Source organism: Parasteatoda tepidariorum, chromosome 6 (genome assembly GCF_982258835.1).
Source record: "Parasteatoda tepidariorum strain Cologne lab strain chromosome 6, Ptep-v5.0, whole genome shotgun sequence".
Lineage (NCBI taxonomy): Eukaryota > Metazoa > Arthropoda > Arachnida > Araneae > Theridiidae > Parasteatoda > Parasteatoda tepidariorum.
In genome coordinates, this window is record NC_141760.1 from 35,624,324 (window position 1) to 35,651,727 (window position 27,404).

General features: G+C 32.3%; 4 protein-coding genes across 4 annotated transcripts; all 4 read left to right on the plus strand.

The window, feature by feature from the left end:
- Nucleotides 1-341: 341 nt before the first annotated feature.
- LOC147807772 (uncharacterized) lies at nt 342-21,109 on the plus strand. Its single transcript, XM_087166808.1, has 4 exons — nt 342-3,536; nt 3,585-4,616; nt 4,765-5,512; nt 20,490-21,109. The coding sequence occupies exons 1-4, from the start codon at nt 342-344 to the stop codon at nt 21,107-21,109; spliced, it is 5,595 nt and encodes a 1,864-aa protein (XP_087022934.1).
- Nucleotides 21,110-21,217: 108 nt separating this feature from the next.
- On the plus strand, nt 21,218-22,657 carry LOC147807773 (uncharacterized). The gene has a single exon (XM_087166809.1). It carries the CDS (start codon nt 21,218-21,220, stop codon nt 22,655-22,657), a length of 1,440 nt encoding a protein of 479 aa, XP_087022935.1.
- Nucleotides 22,658-22,997: 340 nt separating this feature from the next.
- Nucleotides 22,998-23,672, plus strand: LOC147807774 (uncharacterized). The gene has a single exon (XM_087166810.1). The coding sequence runs from the start codon at nt 22,998-23,000 to the stop codon at nt 23,670-23,672; it is 675 nt and encodes a 224-aa protein (XP_087022936.1).
- A 309-nt stretch (nt 23,673-23,981) lies between these two features.
- LOC139426184 (uncharacterized) lies at nt 23,982-25,379 on the plus strand. The gene has a single exon (XM_071183980.2). The coding sequence runs from the start codon at nt 23,982-23,984 to the stop codon at nt 25,377-25,379; it is 1,398 nt and encodes a 465-aa protein (XP_071040081.2).
- Nucleotides 25,380-27,404: the final 2,025 nt, after the last annotated feature.

A 27,404-nucleotide genomic window follows, 5' to 3' on the forward strand; every position in this document is an offset into this window, starting at 1 on the left:
TGTTTTAGAACTGCGATGCGAAGTATGTTTTTTTTGTTGTGTGTGTCCGTAAATATTTTGTGTCCATATGTTTGTGATTGTGAATAAAATTTAATATTGAATGTTTCACTCTCAACTGCCATTATTTATATAATTTATAGAAGTCTATGGATTAATACGAAGTGTTCCCGGCCTTTTGGTGGAGGTAAGCTATCTCCTCTTTGATATCTTTTGGTAATACCCAAAATCTGGCATCCCTGCTCGGGATCAGAATAGACATACATAGGCTTAAGAAATTAGAAAGACTAGAATAGAACTTTATTAGACTTTATGGACTTTATGAAATTTTATACGAATTAGATATGTCAGTTGAGAGTGTTAAAAAATTACGAACGCCAGCGAGAAGTAATTTCTCAAAGGCATTGAATAAGGCGTTAGATTTATTGAAAGAAAATGAAAATGATCCCGATATTTTGGCCACACAAATTGTTCTTTTAGAACAGAAATACAAAGAATTGGATTTTAAACTTTTATCCATTTTAAGTGATGATCAAACATGCTCGCAAGATAATTTTGATTTAGTATATGACGCAATAACTGTGTACGAAGATAGATTTCTAGAAACCAGTACTAAATTAAAGAGACGATTGAATATTATAGAAAAACCGAAAATAGAAGAACCCGTGTTAAAAAATTCTACTGAAAATATTAATTCGCCGCGCAAATTCAAACTTCCTGAATTAGAATTGAAACAATTTAATGGAAACATTAAGGAATGGCTTCAGTGGTGGGGGCAATTCAAAAAAATACACGAAGATTCGGACATTGAGGATGACGATAAGCTACAGTATTTAATTCAATCAACTGTAAAAAATTCGGCAGCGAGACAATTAGTAGAATCATTTCCCCCCTCAGGAAAAAATTATGAAGAAATTATTAAATGTTTAAAACAGCGTTTTGGGAGGGATGATTTGTTGATTGAAGTTTATATTCGAGAACTTCTTGCTTTAGTAATAAATAATTCGAATCCTCAAGGTCAAAAGTATTCCTTAGTCAGATTGTACGATACACTAGAAGGGCAATTGAGATCTCTTAAATCTTTGGGCGTAGCGAAAGATAATTTCTCCGCTATTTTGTTATATCCCTTGATTGAGTCATGTTTGCCAAGCGATTTATTGAAGATATATGAACGGGCGCAAAGTGAATTAAAAACAGAGATTTCTGGAAATGATAGATTAGCTAATCTCTTAAATTTTTTGAAAAAGGAAATAGAATCGGAACAAAAATTATTGATAGCTCGTTCCCCTTTCGGATTAGAAAATCATAACAGAAAACCGATGACTCACCACTTCCAGAGGAATAAGATATCTGCCGCTGATTTAATTAATAGCTCAAACCAAAACGTTTCACATCTGGCAAATTCGAAAGTGGATGAGTGCGTATTTTGTAATAAATCCCATTTAAGTCAAGATTGTAAATATGCTATGAATTTACCATTTGAAAAAAAGAAAGAAATACTTATGGAAAAGGGTATCTGTTTTCGATGCTTAAGTTATAAACCTAGACATATTGGGCGCTTTTGTAAAAATAAAGTTAATTGTTTGAAATGTAATGGGCAACATTTGTTAATTATGTGTAAAATGAATGAAGAATTTCATGGCAATAAAATTAATGAAAAGAGGTCGGAAGAAAAGGTCGTTACGGAAAGCTCTTTAACTAACACTACATGCATGCGTCAGGTTTATTTACAAACATTAGTAGTACAAATACGAGGGGATAATAAAACCAAATTTATTCGGATTCTCATTGATACGGGTTCGCAGCGATCGTACATATCGAAATACGCTGCAACGTGTATGGAATATGATGTTATCGGTGAAGAATCTATATTGCATTCTTTATTTGGGGGTGTTAAAAAGACAGAAAATCATAGAAGATATTTAGTTCATATAAGTAATGTAGATAATAGTTATCATTGTAATTTTGAGGTATTGGATCAGGAAGTAATTTGTTCTAATATTTCTAGAATAAATTTATTCCCTCATATAAAAGAACTTAAATCTCGTAGCATATTTTTAACTGATACTACACAGGGTTATAATGATCAGTTGTTGTATCAATCTTCTCCCTTAGAAATTCATTTGTTAATTGGGGCTGATATCGCTGGCAAACTGCTCAGTGGGGGAATAGAGGAACTTAGTTCAGGATTGGTTTGCGTAGGAACTAAATTAGGTTGGACTCTAATGGGAAAGAATAATAAGGCAGAAGAACAAGATAGTACAAATACCGTCCTATCTTGTCATGTGAATGATGCGAATATTTCAGATTTATGGCGGTTAGACACACTTGGTATTGCTGACCCCAGTGAGAAAAAAACGAGGGAAGAATTAGAGCAATCGGCAAAAGAGCATTTTTTTCGAACCGTAACTAGAGACTCTGAGGGGAGGTATCAAGTTCGATTGCCCTGGATTGATGGGCATCCCCCCTTAAAAAATTGTAAGGGCATTTCTGAGAAAAGACTAGAAAATTGTATAAAATCCCTTAAGAAATTAGGCAAAATTACTGAATACGAAAACATTTTTGATGGCTGGTTAGATCAGGGTATAATAGAGGAGGCGCATTGTTCTGAACCAGAACACTATTTACCTCACCGCCCTGTTTTTAAAGAAAATTCGACAACGAAGGTTAGACCCGTCTTTGATGGCTCCGCTCGAGATAAAGAGTCGCCTTCTATCAATGACTGTTTAGAAAAGGGGCCCAACTTAGTAGAACTTATACCTTCCGTCATAAATAGGTTTAGAATAGGAAAATATGGAGTTGTGTCCGATATTGAAAAGGCATTTTTGCAAATCGGACTCCATGAACAAGATAGGCCTTATTTAAAATTTTTATGGTGGCAGAACGGTAAAAAAGAACATTCGAGAATTTTTCAGCATAAAAGGGTTGTTTTTGGAATAACCTCGAGTCCTTTCTTATTAGGAGCTACTCTTGAATTCCATTTGAATAATGTTTCTTCTGAATATAAAGAAACATCTCAAAAACTTTTGAAATCCTTTTATGTAGACAATTGTGTACACAGTGTTGAAAATAAAGAAGAATTAGTTAAGTTTATTCATGAATCACAAGAAATTCTCGCTTCCGCAAAATTTAATTTACGAGGGTGGGAGCATACTCCTTTTGAGGAATTTGAATCTGAATTGATAGAAACCAAAACAGTCCCTGTATTGGGTTTAAAATGGGATAGTAAAAAGGACATTTTATCCATTGATATAAGAGATTTAGATCCCATTGCAAATAATCAATCAGTAACTAAAAGAAATATTTTGTCAACCGTACACAAAATCTTTGATCCTATTGGATTTACCTGTCCAGTAACCTTAATACCAAAATTAATATTACAAGAATGCTGGAAATTGAAATTGTCTTGGGATTCCGAGTTGCCATCTTGGATGGCTAAGAAATTTATTAAGTGGAAAAATCAACTCAAAATTTTAAATGATATTTCTATCCCCAGATGTTTAGATAAAAATGAGGGAGTTAGGGAAATAACATTGCACGTATTTTGTGATGCTTCCGAAAAAGCATATGCTGCGTGCGTATTTTAGAGGAGTGAAGCACCGGACTCAATTACTTGTCAATTAATACAAGCTAGGTCAAGGGTCGCCCCACTGAAGCCAATATCAGTATCTAGGCTAGAACTTTTAGCATGTAACATAGGAGCAAGACTTTGCCAATCTGTGAAAGAAAGTTTACGAATGGAAAAGGTTGCCACACGTTACTGGTCTGATTCCAGCAATGCGCTTTACTGGATTAAGAAGAATGAAAACTGGGCTACTTTTGTATATAATCGTGTGAAAGAAATTCGAACTTTGACCGACTCAGATGATTGGAATCACATCTCCGGTCAATCAAATCCTGCCGATTTGCCTTCCCGAGGATGCAGTATTGAAACTTTAGCAAAGTCTAACTGGTTTCGTGGACCCTCCTGGTTGCAAAACCATCCTGACAATTGGCCTAAATCCAATATTTTTCCTGATGAAGAAATTATAAATGCAGAAAAAAGAAAAACAGTTGTCAGCGTCACAAATACAGAAAATGAAGACAAAATTTATGATCTTTTCTCCGATTACTCTAAACTACTAATAGTTATTTCCTGGGTTTACAGATTTTTGGATAATTGTAAGAAGAAGAAAGATGCTAGAAAATTTGGAAACATAACTGTGGAAGAAAGGAACAGAACTGAAATTTCGTTGCTAAAAATAGCACAGCGAGAATCTTTCACGGGACCTCATGATAAACGACTACAGAATCTCCAAGTTCTTGAGGATGATAATGGACTTTTTCGAATTAAGACTAGACTCTCGTTAAAAGACGACTTGGAGAATTTCAAATTTCCTACTGTGTTACCAAGTGATCATCCAATAGTTGAAAAGCTTGTTCACTGGAAACATTGTTCTCTTGGTCATGCAGGTGTTCAGATTGTAATGACCCAACTCAGAGAAGAGTTCTGGATTCTGAAGTACAGAAAGACTGTTCGCAAAGTTATCAGAAAGTGCATAATTTGCAAACGATTTGATTCACGACCAATCGCAACTCCAACAGCTCCATTGCCTGTTGACCGTCTAAGAGCAGCTTCTGTATTTGAAATTACAGGAATAGATTTTACAGGGCCTCTCTATCTGAAAGAAAATCAGAAGTCGTGGATTGTCATTTATACCTGTGCTGTGTTTAGAGCAATACATCTGGAACTGACTACTTCACTGTCCACTGAAAGTTTTTTTACAGACTTTTCGAAGATATGTGGCTCGTAGAGGAAGACCAGCTATCGTTTACTCAGACAATGGAACAAACTTGGTTGGAGCGAACAATCTTCTTAAAAAGATTAATTGGGATGCAGTAGTTAAAAACAGTGCTGTGAATAAGATTAACTGGAAGTTTATCCCCCCATCTGCACCTTGGTGGGGTGACTTTTGGGAACGTTTGATTAGAATTCTCAAGCGAATACTTCGCAAAGTCTTAGGTCGGACGTCTCTCAACTTCGAAGAATTAAATACTGTCTTATGTGATTGTGAAAGTATCATCAATGGACGACCTCTCACGTACGTCAGTGAAGATATAAGTGATCTAGTGCCTCTTACTCCTAGCATGTTCCTTCAAGAGGTCAGAGAAGTTGGACTTCCAGACCTGGATCTCTTGGACAGCAAATCTTTGAATAAAAGGTTTGCCTACCGTCAAAGATTGAGACAAGATCTGAAGAAACGTTTTCGTTCGGAATATTTGGGACAGCTGAGACAATTCGATAGAAAAATGCGAAGTTCTTCACCTATCAAAATAGGCGATGTTGTGCTGATATCCAGTGACAACACAAAGAGACTGGATTGGCCTCTAGGGAAAGTCATCGAGGTGTTCACGTCACGAGATGGAAACATCAGACTCGTAAAGTTAAAGACAAAAAGTGATGAAGTTCTACGATCAACATCGAGACTGTTTCCTCTTGAAGTTGGGGAAAACGAAAAGGATGTTTTGGAAAAGCGTATTTGAGTTTCTTGGTGTAAAAACTCAAAGGTGGGAGGATGTTGGAAATTCCAATTAAAATCATTAATCTATCAGTTAATTTCATCTAGTGAGCGCGTGATAATCACGTGCTCTAAGCTAATCCGACTCCTCCCACACACACTTACACTCTGGTTCGATAGAGAACTGTTTTAGAACTGCGATGCGAAGTATGTTTTTTTTGTCGTGTGTGTCCGTAAATATTTTGTGTCCATATGTTTGTGATTGTGAATAAAATTTAATATTGAATGTTTCACTCTCAACTGCCATTATTTATATAATTTATAGAAGTCTATGGATTAATACGAAGTGTTCCCGGCTTTTTGGTGGAGGTAAGCTATCTCCTTTTTGATATCTTTTGGTAATAACCAAAAACAAGCGTTGAAAGGAAAGGTGGTTATGAGAAAAATCTTTGAGTTTCTATAGGAAATCAAACTGGTTTAAACATTTCCCCACCCATCCTCATTTTTCTATAACTATACAAATTTCAATAGTTGTATTTTTTCCTCGTTCAAATGTTAATCCTGAATTCCTTATGTACATATTCATAGGATTTCATTATCTATCGAGATTTTGAAGGGATTACAACTACCTTTGAAATAAAAAGTGTTTAAACGAATTGTAATTTTTAAACTTCAATTAAGGAGAAAATTATATTAATGCTACCACTCTTGAAAATTTAAACTTTACAATGAATATGCATATATATATATATATATATATATATATATATATATATATATATATATATATATATATATATATATATATATATATATATATATATATATATATATTTACAGGGTGATTCTAAAAAGATGGGCAAAATTCTAGGAAGTGATAGAACACACCCCAGCAAGCAATTTTTATCAAAGAATGCATGGTGCAGGCGCATTTGGAAAGTTGTTTGATGTAAACGTGAAAGCTCCATTCCTGTTGCGAGTTACTGCGCTGCGTTACTTGTCGCCAAGCTTTTGGCCGCTGCAGGGAAAGTTCGTGAAAAAAAAGAACGGAAAAAAAACCGGAAAAAAAAGATATAATCTTTTCTTCAGCCCACACGATTATATCCGCAAAACAGACTGTTAAACAGATTATATCCTCAAAACTGTTTGGCGGATATAATCGTGTGGGCTGAAGAAAAGATTATATCTTTTTTTCCCGGTTTTTTTTCCGGTTTTTTAACTTGCATTTCATCTATTTTTTTTTATTTTTTATAATAAGATGTTGTTTGTTATTTTTTTTTACCTATTATTTCCCACCCCTTTTTTTCATATGTCTATAATTTTTCTTTGTTATTTATATATATATATATATATATATATATATATATATATATATATATATATATATATATATATATATATATATATATATATATATATATATATATATATATATATATATATATATGAAACGTTTGCTTGGATACTACAAAAATACATGTTCCAAGCATTAAAGGTAATCATGCTGAGCTTGGCAGCTTCTAATGGTTTTTATGGTTAATCTCATATTCATATCACGCAATGGAGGATTCCAAAAGTAGAGAGAATGTGTTAGTAATGGATTATATAAAAAAGTAAAGGACTGCACTTTTATTTTGATCTAGTAGTTTAGAAATATTATTTTCCGGAAATGAATGATATGATCTACAATGCGAAATATAATGAATTTTTAAATTGAGTAATTATTCAATATGTAAGAAAGTTTCCTTCAAGTTATAAGTAATAAATGAAGATATTAGGCACTTGGACATTTAAATATAAGTTGGATTGGCACTTATTCAGGGCATAAAATTCGCGAAATTATTACCGACGTCAGTGATGCTTATTTAACTGTGTACTTTAAAAACTGTCGTGCTCTATACTACATACTCGATTAAGTTAATACTAAATCGAGTGTTTATATACATACTTTGAAAAGTTAAAATAAATCAAAACTTTGAGAATGCAACAGCGCTTTTCTACCATTCGTGAATTAATTTCGTTCCCTGTATTTGTTTAGACTTCTTGATGCTTATTCAAAATATTTTAAAAATTCTGCATTATGCAGTCCTATGGATTGCTGAAAGAGTTTAAGAATTTAATTCTAAGATTCGATTTCTATATCTATCTATCTAATCTATATCTTTGTTATCTGAAAAAAATGACAAAGAATTTTTATATTATCCTTGCAAAAGCATACTTTTATTTTCCTACAGAAATTCTGTTGAATCCCCCAAAAACATTGCGACACTAAGAAGAAAAAGTTTAAACTTAAACTGTAGATTTAAAAAAAAAAATTTTTTTTTTTAAAAAGTATCTCATATTTAAATTTTATACATATGTTTTCTTTGTGCAGTTTTCAGTTCAATGGTTTTGAAGCTTCGGATGAAATAGCATGTGTTGATCCGAAATCATTTACTAAACTTCATGGCATATAATACTATAAGTTTTATAATATTACATAAAAGTTTTAAATATTAAAATTTTTCATAGTTTAGAATTCTTTGAATGTATTTGAATACATATTCAAAAGGATTTGTTGAATTGAAAATAAAGTGATACATAGCTATACAGTTTTTTTTAATCATTTGCAACTAGCCTGGAAATTTAAGTGGACACTGGAGCTAGGCTTTTCGTTATGTAATGGACATTGGGGTTATGTTATGTTTCAGTTGTGTTTTATCAAATGAATCGTGGAATGTGGTTTAATTAGTTTATCTGGTTGTTTTACCTATCGTAAGAAAAAGAAAATACTAAACTTTTTGTGTAAGCAGCTTCAGGGTGTTGCCATCTATGCGTGAATGAGTATATCGTGTTTTAATAGTCCAGGGTCCCAAATTAGGGAGTGCAGGACACTGGAGCCTCCTTTGAATATTGTAAAATAACAATTAAATAAATAGCTATTCAACCATTTTTTCTGAGAAATTTTTAACATCATACGAAAATTTTGGAGATTAAAATATAATCCTAGCTATTTAAGTTAGTTTAAGAATAGATTAGAAATGATAGTTATAACGCAAGATAGAGCAATAAGTTCGAAAACTCTTAACAATACTTCCGTGTCTCTCTAAAGTTTCCTTGTAATTAATTCCTTATCTGTTCGCCTACGAAATTTATTCTCGGAACTCGAACGTCCTTAATCTTTCACAATTCATTCGTTCATTTTCGCAAATTTTGTGGGCATTTAAGGTATCTTTACTACAGTTCATTTATTATTGTTACATTGAAATTTCTGTCGTTAATATTCATTTTATTGGATTTCAGTTATATAAACTAAAATTGATTTTTAGAGGATTTAATTTTTGGCCGAATTATATTTCATAAGCAATGCATTTTATTCAATTAGTAGATTGCACGTTGTTAATAAGTTATTTTTGCTATGCGTAAAAGCTAAAAATTGAAGCTAAAAAAGAGCTCTATCTCCCTCATATAAATAAATTGTACAACTTCAGAAAATGTTTAATTGCGTATTTATAAACTAAAAAAAAAATTCACATAATCTGTGCTCCAGAAAAAGAGCTTTTTAAAAATTGTAATATTATTTAAAATATTTTTTTTATACAATTTGATTTTAAATTAATTTGAAACTAAATTTAATCTTGCTTTGATCTTATTTAAACAGTATATTGAAACATATTTCAGATTATTGTCTTCCAAGCTATCTCTAGAAAATGTTTTACCTACTCATCATAATAACATTGCGCTAATAATGATCGTATTCTACTCCATATCATTGAAATAAGCACAAAATTTAGATTAAAATCTATAATCAAGTGTCTCCGACCAAAACCTAATCTGACAAAATACACTGATGAAAAAAGCAAATCCCAACACCAAGAAAAACTGTGGAAGAAATTTTGGCAATGCGTATGTCTGAGTAATACATTTCACTTGATTAAAGTTTCAAGATCACCGGTTAATGAAATTAAGAGAAACACTATTTCAATTGTGAAATAATAACCAGTGTTACCACCAGAATTTTGAATGCTAGTACGCAAACGGGCGTGCATTGGGCCAAACAGATGCCGCATGTCATTTTGTGGGATGGAGTTTCATATCTGCAGCACTTCATCAGATAATACTGGGATAGTTAATGTTGGTTGTGGATGAAGCTCAAGTAGTCGTCCAATGATGTCCCATACGTGCTCGACTGGTGAAAGATCTGGTTCAGTGGTTTCCCTCTACATGTAACGCAAATGCGTGTTGGTTACACCGAAAAGTCCTCCAGGAAGGCAAACTTCTATCAATACTTGATCCAGGAGTTCCCTTGTCTTCTGGATCATGTTCAAAATAACAAGGTTACAGAGTTGAACTTTAGTATTCGTGAACTCCCAAAAATTGGGTTCACTGTCCAACGACGGTTACAAAATCAAATTAAATCATGCATAGTGAGAAGTGGTGGCTCAGGGGATAGAGCGTTCGCCTTCCAATAAGGTGAACCGGATTCGACTCCCAGCGATGGCTGCTCGGTACAAAATTCACATCCGCTCGCTCCGACCACAGTGCTGACGTAAAATATTCTCAGTAGTAATTGATCATAGATTAAAATCCCTTTGACGTCAGGCTAACAGTCGGATGTTTTTGTGATTTCCTAACACAAATGAGGGTTAGTCTCATCAAAATGCCCTTCACGAAAGCAAAATTTCACCCAATACTTGATCCAGGGTTCCCTTGTTTTCTGGATTAGGTTCAAAATTACAGGGCTACGTAGGTGAGCATTAGTAGACGTAAATTCAAAATCAGGCTGTTCTATGACGATTATAAAACAAAATCATGCACTGTGGATACATTCCTCTACAGTCTTTCTGCAATATCTATGAAAGAAAATCCACCTTCTCGCTTCCCGAACGAACTGTGGAACACTAATGTAAAGCAACCGTGATTTGCATGTTCATAGTGACGTTACTAGTGCCAAACTTATGCGCCAATCACGAAATTTGAATAAACATAATCTTTTAGTTGTGTAAACAAGCATATCAAATTTAGTTTTTCTAGCACGACTCCTTCTTGGTTTCGGGACTTATTTTTCCTTAGTGTATGTTGTCGTTGTAGTTCATTTACGTCACACTAGAGTTGCACAATGGGCTATTGGCGACGATCTGGGAAACATCCCTGAGGATGATTCAAAGACATGCCATCACAATTTTGGTGCTGTGGCTGGGTGGCGCAGTTGGTTTGTCGTCAGCCTTCTGAGCCCAAGTCTGCGGGTTTGATCCATGGCCCAGACACCGGATTTTCGGGATGCAGAAATTCCTCAGCGGTCTTTTCGTAAGATTATGCGGCATGTAAAAGATCCCTGGAGTGCCTTATTGGCTCTTGGCATTTCCGGCAAAATTGAATTCCTAGTGCACTTTAGCATCCAAATAGAGTCACGGTGCTGCCATCTAGTGTGGCAGAAACTGGACGTCCAAATTAACATGACCAACGGTATCTCACACATTGTGGTGGTCCTGAAAGAGTGGATACCACTTCTGGAGAACGCACTAGGTCTGCTCATCGGAAAGACCGATTGTGCAGCTCATTGGAAATAATAAAAAAAAATTGTGATCCTCTGCTGAGGGGATGGCACCTCCTCTTCGGTAGCCCGACGACCTGCAAGCGAAATCGAGATCTTTACGGTAGAGCAGTTTAACGAAGTCCAATACCGAGAACCCACGGTCCCTACGCAGACTGATCCAAGTGGTCACCCACCCGCACACTGACCGCAGTCAGTGATCTACTGGGAACCGTGTCTTAACGATCAGTCCACTGCGGGACTCTTTAGTATATGTAAAAAGGATATAAAGTCTTATATAAAGGGAAAAGTTGTTGAAAGTAATCACAAGATAAAAAAGTATAATTTCTAACCATTTCTGAAAATGTTAAATGTTTCCTAAAATGATAAAATCTATTTCTTGAAATTTTAAATCTCAGGAGTACTGAATCGGGAAAGGTATTTCGTTATGAATAGTTTTGTATTAAATAGGAAACAATGGAATATTGTATGGAATAAAATCGGTATTGTTCCTCCTCCGACTAGTTTTATTAGTTAATTATTCGATTTAAACTATTTTAAATTGATAGTGTTTGAAATTTCGATTCAAAAATGCTGGTAAAAGTTTCCGAAAGAACTGATAATCATAATTTTTATCAAGTTTCTGATCTAGTTGATTTTTTTTATAATAAGTAGTATAACAGTATATAATAGTAGTTTTATGGAAGTAGTTATATAAGTAAATAAAATATGAGTTAATATTTAGAAAAATTGCAAGTGGTATTTAGACAATTTTAATCGTTTCTTATGAGAATTTTGGGTACATATCTGAGAATCGGGGAGTCATGATGACTTTGAAGAATCATAATTTTTTTTTATTAGTTATGATGTGTAAATTATACGAAGAGGTTTGAAAAAAGAACGTAATGTTAACTATAATTTGAAAAAAATAAATGAAGGAAAGTATCAATATCTTTTGGCTCGAAAAATGTTGGTTAAGAAAGAACGAAGAAAGCATGTTAATAAGCTTCGTAGATAAGCCAGGGAAACTTTATTTGTTTTATTTATTTATTTATTTTTTAAATTTTAAACATTATAACCATTCACAAATATCAGATATTTGTATCAATAAAAAAGAAACTAAGATGTTTAGTTAGTTTCTCTGCATATTTTTATAACGTAACAAATAGTTCGGAATAAATCTGTGAACAATTTTTTTAAATATTTTTTTGCTGCTAGAGATTTTTTAATAGATTGTAGACACTTTTTTCGTATCGCTGATTTGAAATGCTGACTGTTATGAAACATGTTGATTGTTATTTACGGTTTGTATATTTTTGAAGCGAATAAACATTTTAATCAAGTATTATCTTATTGCTTCAGTTTCTTAGGATTATTTATTTAATTGAAAAGTAGTTATTAAAAGCACTTTCAAGTTTCACTAAATTGTCAAGCGTTAAATTGGACAGGAGGTCGCTAGAAATAAGAGCAACTACGGAAACAACACAACAAGCGACAGAGTTCTAGGGAGTTAGGAAATTACTTTTTAATCGTTATGCCATGTCATCTGAATGATCAACGCAATCGTTATAACATAGGCGGACTACGTGACCAGATTAGTATTTCTAAGATTACCTAAAACTACGTGCTTATTTTGCTTATAGTTATGCTTTTAAATGGAGTTACTATGAAAATAAATCATTCAAAATCTACGGTAATAAAAGAAAAAGTATTTGTATTGAAAAAAATGAACAATTTTAGAATTGATAATAGTTATTAGTTTCAGTAAAATAATAAGCTATGTACTAAAATGTGAAATTAATGCAGAAATTGGGTTTATTCGTTTAAGAGAGCATAAAAAATCGGCAAATTATTATTGACGCCATTGATGCTTAATTAATGTAGGTATTAGTTACAAATTGAAATAAAACATAAGCCAAGTGTTTAAAAATGCAAAATTAGTGTAGAAAATGTATTTATTGTAAGATTTAAGTTAAGAAATGGCACTAAATCGTTGGGGATAAAGCAAGGAAAAGCATAATTGTATTATTGGTAGCATTTACTAATTATAGTAAAATAATAAGACATGTACTAAAAGGAAAAACTTTTGCTTAAGAACTCATAAAAAATTGGCAAACAAATATTAACGCCAATGAAGCTAAATTAAGACAGTTACTTAGGTACTAATTGAAATAAAAAAATTGCGTTAACAAGCAAAATTATTGTAGAAAATGTAATTATTTTTAATGGAGAGCCGTAAAAAGTCGCAATGCTATTATGGACACCAATGATGCTTAATTTTGGTAAAATGAATTATGGAAATTGATGCAGTTTTCAGATGCACGAAATATATTCCCATACAGGGACAAAGTATGATACTTACTTAATTTGGTTACTAGGTACTAGCTAAAATGAAAAAATGAATTTTTTAAAATTAAAAGCTAAATTAATGAATAAAAAGTGTCCATTATCTAGAAGAACTGCAAAAAATCGCTTTATTATTATTGGAGCCAATGATGATTCATTTATTTTATTAATTTGTACTACTGCTCATATTTAAATTGGTGTTTTTTATTAAGTACTAAGTACAGTCCGCAAAAAAAAAAAGATATCACCCTGAATAACTTTCGTTCTAATGATCCGATTTTCACGAACTAAGTGTCAATCTTAATGGTTCCTGGGGGTGACCTCAAATATGCTAATTAATTAGTGCTAACTATTAATTAAGTTACGAAATCAGACACAAAAACGTACTTTCTCTGAATAAACATATATTTTTTTTTACATATTTGGAATCTAGACACTTGAATTAGGGGGGGTAGACAAAATTTTAAAACAATTGGGTCGTAAATTGGGTTGCAATAAATGTTTATATATTTGGCGATAGTCCAGAAAACCGCCAAAAAAAGTCGCCTGCGCAAATAAATATTTTAAGATAACCCTTGACTGATTCAAAAGAGAAACGCTTAATTTTACTAGGTTGCTAGGCAACCAATTTCTGACTGTAAAAAAATTGAAATAATGTTTTGTGATTGCTCTGAGAGGTTTAATTAATAGTTAATAGAAAACACCTCGAAGTTTCTAGGCAATAGACAATTTTTAAGTTCATTTATGTCCAAAAAGCAAAATAAATAAATAAATAAATAAAATAAAAAATTATTTTAATCTCTTTTGAAAAGAAAATTTGAATCGATTTATAAGTTTTCAGAATTTAAATACATGAACTTTTTATCTGATATTATTTAGATTATGCTATTTTTGCTATGTTTATTCGAGGATTTCATACTAAAATCAAATTAACATAACTTATAATAGCTATATACAAAATTTTAGGGATAATGATTTTTACAGCTTTAATCGAGTCTTCTAGGCATGAAAGTTTGAAGGAAAAAAAAGTGCATGAAAAATAAAATGTAGATTGTATAGTAATTCTAATGCACATTCACAAGGTTTTCTGTAATTTACGATTTCTTTTTTCTATAACTCAATGAATTGCTGAATGTTTAGTGGCATTTTAAAAACATTGAAATATGTTATGTTTAAGAATAAGATATAGAAATAATATGTTGCATATTGTATGATTCATTGTTTAAAAAATTGCTTCATTTTGCTAGATATTTACGTTACATGGTTTTCTTTGGATAAAGATGATGATTAGCAAATAGCATCCACATGTTTCGATACATTCTGAAACTTACGTTCGCAAATTCACCATAAAATGTCGCACAGCATATTCTTCAATTACGATAAGCTACATTTACCACCAAATACTGCTACTATGATTATTTTTGTTATATATCAGATATATATATATATATATATATCAGATATATATATATATATATATATATATATATATATATATATATATATATATATATATATATATATATATATATATATATATATATATATATATATATATATATATATATATATATATATATATATATATATATATATATATATATAACGTCGTTGCCGAGTGGAAGGATTAAAACAGGTCATAGGTCGGGAAGGAGGGTACAAAATTTATTTATTAATTATTAGACAAGAGCAGTCATGAGAATGAGTGAAAGTGCACATGAAAAGTTGCGCTCCTTGGTTATATGTTAGGGAAAATCTTGCAAAGTAAAATCCGTAATATGTCTTAATTTAGGGAAAGAGGGAACTCTTAGTAGTTGCTATTGGTTTATGAAATAGATCGAACGTTTCCCACACAAGAGCAAAGGGAAAAATGTCCTGCTCTTAATTAAATGCATACTTGAGCCAAAAATAGATTTAAGAACAGGATGTGGTTTTTAAAAGTGTGAGAAAGTATTTCGTTTAGAATAATTAATTAGGATGAAGTTTTATAGCAAAGAAACTAACATAAAAAGATTAATTGAAGCTTTTTATGTTATATATATATATATATATATATATATATATATATATCTGATATATATATATATATATATATATATATATATATATATATATATATATATATATATATATATATATATATATATATATATATATATATATATATATATATATATATATATATATCTGATATGATACTCTCTTTTTAAACAGAGCTCGTAAGGCCCTTAAGATACTGAAATGGGGGCACGAAAACTTAAAAGATTTTTTTTTTCCTAATGCCCGCCTGTGTTAACATCAGTCAATTCAGGCATCTACAGGGCGACAGATATCTGTGTGGCCTAAGGATTCCTAACGAGCATCAAACATTCTCAAAATTAAGTGTTCATTCACTGGAAAATTTAGTGTTTATTCAATTTAAGAACTGTTCCTTCACTTGGTTATCTTACTACTTATTATTTAAACCACCAAAAGCTTAAAACAATATTATGTAAGTTATCTAAATTTTTTTTACATAATTTGCATTTAATAACAAATATGTCGACATGCATTTAATAACAAATACGTCATTTAGCTAAAATTACAAATTTTGAAATTTTTATGATTTTTTTTTAAAGACAAGCTAAGCTTAAGTATTCCTTCACTGGTTAGTTTACCCTATAAGATTTTGAGAAATTTGCGATGTTGTGAGAGATGCTTAAAAATATTGACTACGTATTTTTATTAATATTTATAAAATATATATTCAAGAAATTGATGAATATTTTATTCCAAATTTATTCATTCGTATGTATATTATTGAAATTTTATCAGTTATTGAGAAAATAAAAATAAAAAAAAATCACATTAAAGAAGCACAATCTGTTGTATAATCATATTCTATCAGAAGCATGCTTTTATAAAACTCCACATTCTCTGAATAAAATGTATTTTATTCAATAAAATATTTTATTCAAATTTCTTTACTAAATTGCAAATAGAATTTTAGACGACTAAAGAAACATCGTATTTTATAGCTTAAAAAAATAAAAATGAAAAGATAAGCAAACGATTATTAGCGAAAAAAATATGAATGAAATTTTATGCTAAGCGCGCGAAGTCAAGTTCCTCGCAAGTTTATCACATTTTAATATTAATCGCTCCATTTAATCATTTCTTCATTGTCGCCAAATTATTTTTTTAAAAATAATTAATTTTAATTTTTCTCAGCTTCTAATAAATAAAAACAGTTGAAACTTTAGATTTTTCAATTGAAAAATATGTAGATTAATATGGTATAAAAAAATTCATACCTTATAATTCAAAAATTTTTCATCCTTAATTTAATTAAATAATAAAAAATAATTCACAATTATTAAAAATTATTTTTTTCGTGAAATTATCTTTGGGTAAATGAGTTTTATGACTGGGTGAAATTTTCTTCGAATTGCTTTATTAGTTTTTAAAATATGACTGAAAACGTAAAAAGTGAAATTAACATTAAGGGATACGAACTTTGAATCGCTCTCCTGACCAAACTATGGGGACCATATTTCCCAGATTGCGGCTACCCCCTATATTTTGAAGGTTAAGAATCCAAATATGTAAGAAAAAATATATGTTTATTCAGAGAAAGTACGTTTTTGTGTCTGATTTCGTAACTTAATTAATAGTTAGCACTAATTAATTAGCATATTTGAGGTCACCCCCAGGAACCATTAAGATTAACACTTAGTTCGTGAAAATCCGATCATTAGAACGAAAATTATTCAGGGTGATATCTTTTTTTTTTTGCCGACTGTACACTATTATTAGTATTTAGATACCTCTGGAAATGGGTTATGACGGCCTACCAGAATGAGAAAATTGTTGACTATGGTAATTTTTGACTATCAGGAGTTGATTTTGAGCAATATCATTATGCCAAATGATATTAAATATAATTATCGTTATTTTGACTAGATGAACTTCAAAAAACATCATTTGCTTAATAAGGTAACGTAAAGTCACCAGGAAGGGCCTAAGTAAGGAATCAGGAAATTGTTGATTATGGTAATTTTACTGGAGATGACCTCGATCAATAGCATTGTACCAAATGATACTGAATATAATTACTCTTATTTTGAGGAGCTGAACTCCTAAAAAAACTTTGATTAATTTGATAACATGAAGCCACCTGGAAAGGCAACAAATAATAAAATCAGAAAATTGAAATTTTTATCTTAATTAATTGTGTCGGTATAAATTTTTCAGTTTTGTATACGGTTTCGTAGTGTTAATCAATACTGATTTATTGACTATTTACTTTTTTCGTGAAAACCTGCGTTATTTAGCAACTTAGAAATTTCTTTGGGACAAAAAAAATTAGTATTTTGTGCAGTATGATTCACTAAGGTAGGTAAAACAATGACTGTAAACTTATTTGATAATTTGTTTCTATTTATCACATTTGAAAAATAACAATTGAACAAAATATAAATACGTTTGATTAAATATTTTGTTTTATTAACAAGTTATATCAAATTATTATTATTTATTGTAAGTTTTATTAAATTAATATTAGTTACATTAAATTATTATTATTATTTATAAGTTATGACAAATTATTATTAGTTACATTAAATTATTATTATTATTTATTGTAAGTTATAATAAATCATTATTAGTTGCATTAAATTATTATATTATAAGTTATAATGAATTATTATTAGTTGCACTAAATTATTAATACTATTTATTGTAAATTATGATAAATTATTATTAGTTACATTAAACTATTATATTATACCAGAAGGCTTCGCCCCCTGATCGCTGGCGCTCGCCAACACCCGGAACTGCTTTCGCAGTTTATTTCGGATTGCTTCGCAATCCGATGCTCGCTTTGCTCGCTCATTGGATACGTTCTTAACGTCTAGCTTTTGTATACTTTTTTGAACACTGAAGTTCCGAAAACTTTTCGCTGTGGAAAATTCTAAACCTGTGCATTTCAATATTAATTTGAAATTGCAAACAGTTCGCATATTTTTCTTAATCACACTATTCTAAATTTCAGTTGTTGAGAAAAGTAACTGTCGTAAGTTTTGTATTAAAGTCTTTCCCACCAGAGGGCTAAAACCATGTGTTGTAAAACAATATGAAATAGTACTGAACGCCGGATGTAAAGCATCGGCTTCAATGAAGATAATTTTGAGAGAATTTGTTTGATAATTCGGTGAGAATTCACCCGATTAGTAATATGATGCTCACTACGTGCTCTTTCACGCCGAAGTTTATCAATTAAAACGTATTAGCGTTTTATATAATATTGATTAGCCATATGATGCTCACTACGCGCTCTTGCGCGCCAAACTATCAATTAAAAATGAAAACTGTTGCCAACGTGAGAAAAGAAATATAATCGGTTTTATTGTATCGGTTTATACGTACGTATTAGCGTTTTATATAATACTAGGAGGCTCCGCCCCCTGCTCGCTAACGCTCGCCAACCCCCGAGAATCGCTACGCAATCCTATGTGGTTCACGCCGTGAACCATGGCTCGCTGCGCCCGCCCGCCAATGAACACAATGTTCTAGCACAAAGACATAATATATTATCATCAAAGACATAGTATTTTATCATCAAAGACATAGTATTGTACTTATGTAGAAGAATTCTACCAATGTTCTTATTGGCTTTTAAAAATGCATTTTTATTGGCCAGAAAATCACGTGGTAGGATCCAGTTTTCCCTTATTCATTTCCATATTGTTTTGGTTGTCATCAGCACAAAATTAACAATAGTCGTAAAGGTATTGTTTTTCTTTAAATATTTTTGTATCCCTAACTTAAACTTATTTTCCAGTACTGCTACTATTAGCGAGAGTATTAAACTATGGTTGTGAACTCATGAAATTTGTTTGAACAATACAATGCTATAAGAATATAAATGTTATTTTAAAAAATGACTACTTCGAAAAATCACTTCCGTTCACCAAGAGATCTAATATTTGGATTAAGTAATTATTTGAGAGTAATATTTACACGTGGGAAGTAGAGGCACAAGAGTAAGTAAACAGAATTCCTCTTATACTAGAATGCAAAGTTTCTTGACAATGACGTCACGGCTGGCGGAGGAAGAAGGAGAAATAAGTTCAGTCGTTATATAGAAGAAATATAACTAAATAAAGATACCATTCCGCGATGCGCCGCTCGTAAATCTGAAAATATATAAAATTTTAAGAAAATTATAGCAAATTAACGCTATATATGTGTGGGTTAAGATAACTTATCATATTTCTATTGTGAAATGCGTAATTTTCCTCGAAATACAGACATCGCGCCAGGAACTATTTTCTTCGTTTTCCCTCAGCATATTTCTCCATTGTCAAGAAACATTGCAGTTTAGTATAGTACATATATGTTAAGTGAATAATTTTAACTTAATTTTCTGCCAAGAAAAGACAATTATTGCGAAGCAATAATCGGGGTTGGTAAGCGGCAGCGAACAGGGGGCTTAGCCCCCTAGTAGAATTATAATTTTTTAGAATCCGTTTTTGAGGCTAAATTATTAGTTATTAAAAGATTAAAGTTTTATAATTGTTGTCATTCATCTGTAGAACTTATAGTTCATTTGATTGATTTTATTTAAAAGGCGTCCGCATTATTTATTTTAATTTATTAGCGACATTTGTGGCGTCCGCGACAGCACTGTTGATACGCTACTTCTGATTTGAAAAATGTTTTTAGCATCAAAAGGATTTAAAAAGGAAGATCTTATTATTGTTGCCAAGAAATTGGCGAAGTATTACCTCAAAAAGCTACTGTAGCGGATCTGAAAGCGATCATTTTGAAAAGTAAAGAATATTTAGCTGATCCAGATTTTGTAACAAATGTATTGGTAGCTACTGTCAATGATCGACGACAAAAGGAGGAATATGAAGAAAAAGAGAGACGAAGAGAATATGAAGAAAAAGAGAGACAAAGAGAATATGAAGAAAAAGAGAGACAAAGAGAATATGAAGAAAAGGAGAGACAAAGAGAATATGAAGAGAGAGAAAATATAAGAAAACATGAACTGGAGTTGGCGAGACTTCAAGCTACATCGCAAAGAACCGGTGAGTCTCCGCCAAATATTATTAGTGCCAGTGCCAGAAAGCAGTTTAATTTGCCAAAATTAGAACTTAGGCAATTTAGTGGAGATTTAAAAGATTGGCTACCATTTTGGGGACAATTTGAGCAAATTAATAACGATACAGATATTAACCCTGAAAACAAATTTCAGTGCCTGATTCAGGCTACAACTGTTGGATCTAGGGCTAGAGAAGTTGTAGAAAGCTTTCCTCCAACAGCTGAAAACTATACCAAAGCAGTAGATAGCCTCAAAGCCCGATTTGGCAAGGATGACCTTTTGGTCGAAGTTTATGTTAGGGAATTGTTGAAGCTCATAGTTTCCGTTCAAAAGCATGAAAAGATATCTATGACGTCCCTTTATGACAAACTAGAGTCATATCTTAGAGCCTTAGAAACGTTAGGTGTTACGACCGAGAAATGCGCTTCAATACTATTCCCTATGGTAGAATCTTGTTTCCAAGAAGAGTTTCTAAAAGCCTGGAACCGAAGTTCTTCGAGCGTTGCTTCAGTTGACGCCAAAGAGCGATTAACAAACATCATGACTTTTCTGAAGGCAGAAACGGAAGGTGAAGAAAGAATTAATTTGGCCATGTCAGGTTTTGGCTTGGGATCTGATGAAAAACGCCAGCCCTTTAAAAAGAAAGCAAGAGATTTGCCAACAAAATGATTTCCAACAGCGGCAAATCTATTGACTACAGATGTAAAAGATTTGAAGAAAGTGTGTGTGTTTTGTTCAGGGAAACATAAAAGTTCAGATTGCTTTTCCGCTCGAAATATGACTTTAGCTGAAAGAGAGAACATAGTAAGAGAAAGTCAATGTTGTTTTGCCTGTTTAATGCAAGGACATCCAATTCGTAAGTGCAAAGCTTTTATAAAATGTGTCATATGCGGTAAAAGACATGTGGTACTAATGTGTGAATCTTTAGCGGCAAAAAATCGTGAACCTGATAAATCTGGGCAGAAAAGTGAAAGTTTTGAAATAAACATGTCCAACATCACGTACGGTCCGAAAGTGTTCCTTCAAACTATGAAACTAAAGCTGATATCTGATAGAAAAGAAATTGTGGTGAGAGCAGTTTTAGATTCTGGATCACAAAGAACATATATTTTAAAAAATTTGACTGAAAAGATGGAATATGTTCCCTTGAGAAAAGAAACTCTCATACACTCTTTGTTTGGTGGTCATAAATCAGATAAATTTGAACACACGTGTTATAGAATTAGATTAAGGAATCCAGAGAATAACTTGACTTGTAACATGGAAGTTTTAGATCAAGCATCTATTTGTGATACTATAACACCTGTTAGCTTTGGACCCTGGTTAAAAGAGCTTGAAGAAATGAATATAAAGTTGTCAGACGTCGGAAATGAGTCACAACCAGTTCAAATTCTGCTTGGAGCTGACGTAATAGGAAAACTTATGACAGGAAAACGAAGAGTTTTGGCAAGTGGATTAGTAGCAATAGAGACACTACTGGGATGGACTTTAACAGGGAAAGCACCTGAATATGATTTACCGTCAAGCAGCGCAATGTTGGTTACTTCCCTTTTAGTAAAAGAAATGGATATTTCTGAGCTGTGGAGATTAGATTCTTTAGGAATAAAAGATCCTTCAGAACAAAAATCTAGAGAGGAACTGCAAGAAGCCTCAATGGAACATTTCTTAAATACAGTGAAAGTTGAAGGAGATGGCCGTTTTATAGTTAGTCTGCCATGGCTTGATGGGCATTTGCCTTTGCCAGATAATTTTGATTTGGCGTTAAAGAGATTGCAAATGACAACACGCAAGTTGAAAACCGACAAATTGTGTGATGCCTATGGAGAAGTGTTCAAGGACTGGGAGAAGGAGGAAATAATTGAAGAGGTTCCAAAAGAAGACATGGGAATACCTTGTCACTACTTACCTCATCGACCTGTGATAAAGGAGAGCAGCACAACTAAAATCAGGCCCGTGTTCAATGCTTCTTCTAAGAGAAAAGGAGTTCCTAGTTTAAATGCTGGTGTAGAAAAGGGGTTAAATTTGATAGAAGTAATTCCCTCAATGATAAATAAATTTCGAAGATATCAATTTGGTGTAACAGCTGATATACGTAAGGCTTTTTTGCAAATGAGTCTTTATGAAAATGATAGAAATTTTTTGCGATTCTTATGGTATGGAGAAGATGGACAGCGGAAACATTTTCGTCATCGAAGAGTTGTGTTTGGCGTTTCTTGAAGTCCGTTTTTGCTAGGAGCCACTATTCAATACCATTTGAATAATAAACTAGAAGAAGCAATGGGAAGGAATGAAAAATACCCTAAAGAGATTATACAGGAACTAATAAGCAGTTTTTATGTAGATAATTGCCTCACAAGCGTGAAAACTGAATCAGAGCTGAAACAATTTATAGAAGTTGCTATTGATATTATGGCTGAAAGACAATTTGATTTACGAGGGTGGGAGTCTACTAACCCATCAGAACCTAATTCTAGTGCGACCAATATTCTGGGAATGAAGTGGAACAGACAAAGTGATACTCTGTTAATTAATATTCCTGATATGAAAGACACAAAACATGAAAAAAATCACCAAAAGAAGTATTTTAGCTGCATCACACAGAGTTTTTGATCCACTGGGGATAACTAGCCCGGTATCGCTACGACCAAAATTAAGGTTACAAAATTTGTGGAAAGCTGAAATTGGTTGGGACGATGAAGTTGACACAAAAACACGAGAAGATTTTACAAAGTGGCTAAGTCAGCTTGAATATCTGAAGCACATAGAAATTCCAAGGTGGTTACATTGTGACAAAGGTTACGAACGCATTTCATTACATTTCTTTTGTGATGCCAGTAAATTTGCGTATTCCACAGTAGTTTTCATGAGAATAGAAGATGAAAGCAATGTTCAAGTTCACCTGATACAGAGTAAAGCAAGAATCGCACCTAGCGGGAAAAAAGAAGCAACGATTGCTCGACTCGAACTTCTTGGTGCCACAATTGCAGCTCGTCTATCTATTGAAATAGTAAAACAGTTTCAGACGGACAAAGTTCATTTCTGGACAGACTCAACAACTGTATTAGCTTGGCTTAAAAGAGAAGACACATGGGGTGTATTTGTGGAAAATCGAGTTCAAGAAATCAGGAAATTGACTCCAGTAAAAGCATGGAGGCATTTGCCCGGATCTATGAATCCCGCAGACTTACCAAGTAGAGGTTGCTCTGCTCAACAACTTGGCAATTCGAAGTGATGGGAGGGCCCCAGCTGGCTATATCTCTCCCACACGCAATGGCCTGCAGCAGCTGACGAAATTTCCGTTAATGAAATTTCCGTTAATGAAGAGGAAGTAAATTTGGAAAAAAGAAAACAAGTAGTTATTTCCATGGTAAATATTGAAGTAACGGAAATATGGTGTATTTACTTTTCAACATATAGCAGAAATGTAAGAGTAGTCGCTTGGATCCTACGTTTTGTCCACAACGTTTCACATCAGGATAAGTTGAAGGGAAATTTAATCTGTGAGGAGTTAATAAAGGCAGAAAGTGTGATTTTTAAGTCAATGCAAACAACGCATTTCCAAGATGATAAATTTCTCGCCAAAATACAAGCTTTTCGAGATAAAAGTGATATTCTGAGAGTAAGGACCAAACTGGTACATAGTGATGAGAATGAGAATTTCAGATGTCCAATCCTTTTACCTGCTAACACTGTTGTGTTAGAATTAATCCGTGAAGAGCATGTAAAAGCGATGCATGCAGGTTGTTCCATCTTACTCTCAAGACTCAGAGAGCGATACTGGATTCTTAAAGCTAAAAAGTTAGTAAATAAAGTCATTTCCAAGTGTGTGACTTGTAAGCGTCATCAAGCTAAACCAGTAGAAGTTCCTTTTGCGCCCCTTCCAAGAGAAAGAGTTACTCAAACAAAAGTTTTCCAAGTGTCTGGTGTGGACTATGCCGGTCCTCTGTATCTAAAATCGAATGAAAAAGCTTGGATCGTTTTGTTTACCTGTGCTGTGTACCGAGCAGTTCACTTTGAATTAGTACGGTCTCTCACTACAGATGCTTTTATTCAAGCATTCAGACGATTTATCGCAAGAAGAGGTAGAATATCGGTCATTTACTCGGATAATGGAAAGAATTTTGTAGGAGCAAACAATTATTTAAAGAATTTAGATTGGGACAAAATTGCTGTATACTCAACCGCTCAGAAAATAGTTTGGAAATTTATTCCACCCACAGCAGCATGGTGGGGTGGATGGTGGGAGCGGATAGTTGGAATGCTTAAGACTCTTCTGCGTCGTGTGTTAGGTAAATCTGTTGTGGATTATGAAGAACTAACTACAATTTTATGTGACTGTGAATCGGTTATAAATAGCAGACCATTGACCTACATTCACGATAATCCATCTGAATTAGTACCTTTAACTCCGGCAACGATTATATACGGGGAAGGTAGCAACAGCAACGAAACTCCCGATCTAGATCTTGTGAATCGAACCTCTATGTTGAAACGCGTAAAATGTTTGCAAAAATTACGTGAAGATCTCAAACAAAGATTTAGAAATGAATATCTTGCTCAGCTAGTGCACAAGGGAATAAGAAGGAATGATGTAATAAACATCGGTGATATTGTTTTATTAGGACAAGATAATGCTCGACGCATAGATTGGCTTCTTGGAATTGTCTTGGAGTTTTATCCTGGAAAGGACAGTATTCCTAGAGTAGCCAGATTAAGAACCTCTCAAGGAGAAAGGATCCGACCTTTCCAAAGACTTTATCCTTTAGAGCTATTAGCAAAGAACGATATGGATGTTCTGGAAAAGTCTTCAAAGAAAATTAACTTGGAAGTTGATAATATTCCCAAGTCCGTTGATGTGCCTGATAATTTGGAAGTGAATTCTCTTATCAAAGGCAGATTGGGAAGAATCATAAAAATTCCACAACGTTTAGATTTATGAACTTTTTGTTATTTATATAATGACTGAATATTTTTTTTAATTAGTTTCATATAAAGGAGACCAATATACATGAGTTAGTTTGTATTTTAAAGAAATGCTAACTGTTTGTTCCAAAGTACTATTTGTAATATCACTTTGCAAGGTGGGAGTATGTTTAAGATTTTAAATCATTAACGTATGTATATTTGACAGTAGCGCCGCCTTTAATTTTCTTTAGATTTATTTGTTTTAATATTTCACTTTAGGTTGCGTGGCAACCTGAGATAGTTTTTGTTGTTGTTCTTTTTTGTTGTAATTTAGAATTATAATTATTTAGAATCCGTTTTTGATGCTAAATTATTAGTTATTAAAAGATTAAAGTTTTATAATTGTTGTCATTCATCTGTAGAACTTGTAGTTCATTTGATTGATTTTATTTAAAAGGCGTCCGCATTATTTATTTTATTTATTAGCGACAACTACTATTGTTAATTCTAAGATATCACTAAATTCTTTGAGGCCCTCTGGTGCTGCCATGGATAGCCATCAAGCCTACCTTTTTGAATCCTCTTTTTCTTTTGCTGAGAGGTCACGTACGCGTACTTAGAGCCTCTGACGGGGGCGGTGCGGGGTTAAGCTTTGAGTACCCTTTATATTTTGGGCTTCAGAAATCCGAATCCGTTGAAAGGATTCTGAAGAAGTACGTTTTTGTGTCTTTATCATAACTTAAAATATCGTCTTGACTAATCAATTAGCATATTTGAGGTTACCCCTTCGAATAATTAAGAATGACTCCTAGAGCGTGAAGATCCGATCATTAGATCAAAGGTTATTAAGAGTGGTCTGCTTTTTTCTTTTGCTCACAGTACATTTCGACGAAACTTAGACTAAAAGTTGTGACAAATTTAAAATTAGCGATACGAAGTATTTAAAGTATTAAAGTAAGTAGCAATCAAAGTATTAAAGAAAGTCAGCAACGTAATAAAAAATGTTCCCAATTGTTATCACAAAAATATGCATTTTCATTTCCCTTTGCTACTTTGTAAATTATTCTCTTTTACAACTTCATTTGGGTAATTGAAGTTCTTACATTTTTTTAAAGATAATTCAAAGAAAAATGATATTAAACTTTCTCTCGATAAACTTTTTAAACATTATTGCTACTGAAATAACAATTAAGGACTGTCTTAATTGTATACCACAACATATTTAAGCCCAATTCGAGGAAATTATTCCCTGTACTGATATATAGTTTTTAAAAGGAAAGAAGCAAGTACAATTACATATACACTGTAAAATTGCACAATTACAAGCACACTGTAGACTTTCCGTATCAAATGAAGGTATAAAGTTATAGCACCTTGGGTACCTCATTCGCAAAATCCATTTTTACCGTAAAATATTATATCAAAATTTCTGCGATAATATTTATTAAATTTCAGTAATTCAGGGATTTTACATTAATTATTTGTTTAAAAAATTACGGTATATAAGTTTTTTTGCTCCGTAACATGTTCTCGTAAAAATGGATTTTACGATTTTGATCTGGGAATTTTTTAAAGTTCATGTCATTTCTCAAATTTTAAAGAAATATGAATAAACGAAAAGTTTCATGTTTTAAAGAGAAATTTACTACAATATTCTAATATAATTTAAGTGTGTAATTATAGTTTTTTTTTAACAAAGTTTATGAACGCAAAAAGAATGACTATATAATGTAGAATGGCATTTGTTTGAATACAAGAAAAATACATGAGCCAAGCATGTTAAGGATTAATGAAGCTTTTTTCAGTTTTGATTGGATTTTAGGGCTTAATTTTTACTTACATTACACAAAAGAACATTCTGAAGGTAGAAAGAATGTATCAGCAAGTTAATGAATAGTTAAGCACAGATGACAAAGTTCTCTACTCTTATAATTTTGCATATCTTTTAAAACTAATATCTTCCAGAAATGAATGACATTATCTGCAATTTCAAATAAATATTTTTTTTATTGAATAATGATTAAATTTTAAATAAAAAAAAATTAAAGTATTTGTCAAT

Bases quoted from the DNA above. Each gene is read 5' to 3' on its own strand.
- LOC147807772 (XM_087166808.1), top strand. From the start codon at position 342: ATGTCAGTTGAGAGTGTTAAAAAATTACGAACGCCAGCGAGAAGTAAT. The intron at 3,537-3,584 runs GTATTTTGTGAT...TGCGTATTTTAG, and splicing joins TTAGGGAAATAACATTGCAC to AGGAGTGAAGCACCGGACTC. The intron at 5,513-20,489 runs GTATTTGAGTTT...TGCCAAAATTAG, and splicing joins AAAGGATGTTTTGGAAAAGC to AACTTAGGCAATTTAGTGGA.
- LOC147807774 (XM_087166810.1), top strand. From the start codon at position 22,998: ATGAAAAAAATCACCAAAAGAAGTATTTTAGCTGCATCACACAGAGTT.
- LOC147807773 (XM_087166809.1), top strand. From the start codon at position 21,218: ATGACTTTAGCTGAAAGAGAGAACATAGTAAGAGAAAGTCAATGTTGT.
- LOC139426184 (XM_071183980.2), top strand. From the start codon at position 23,982: ATGCAAACAACGCATTTCCAAGATGATAAATTTCTCGCCAAAATACAA.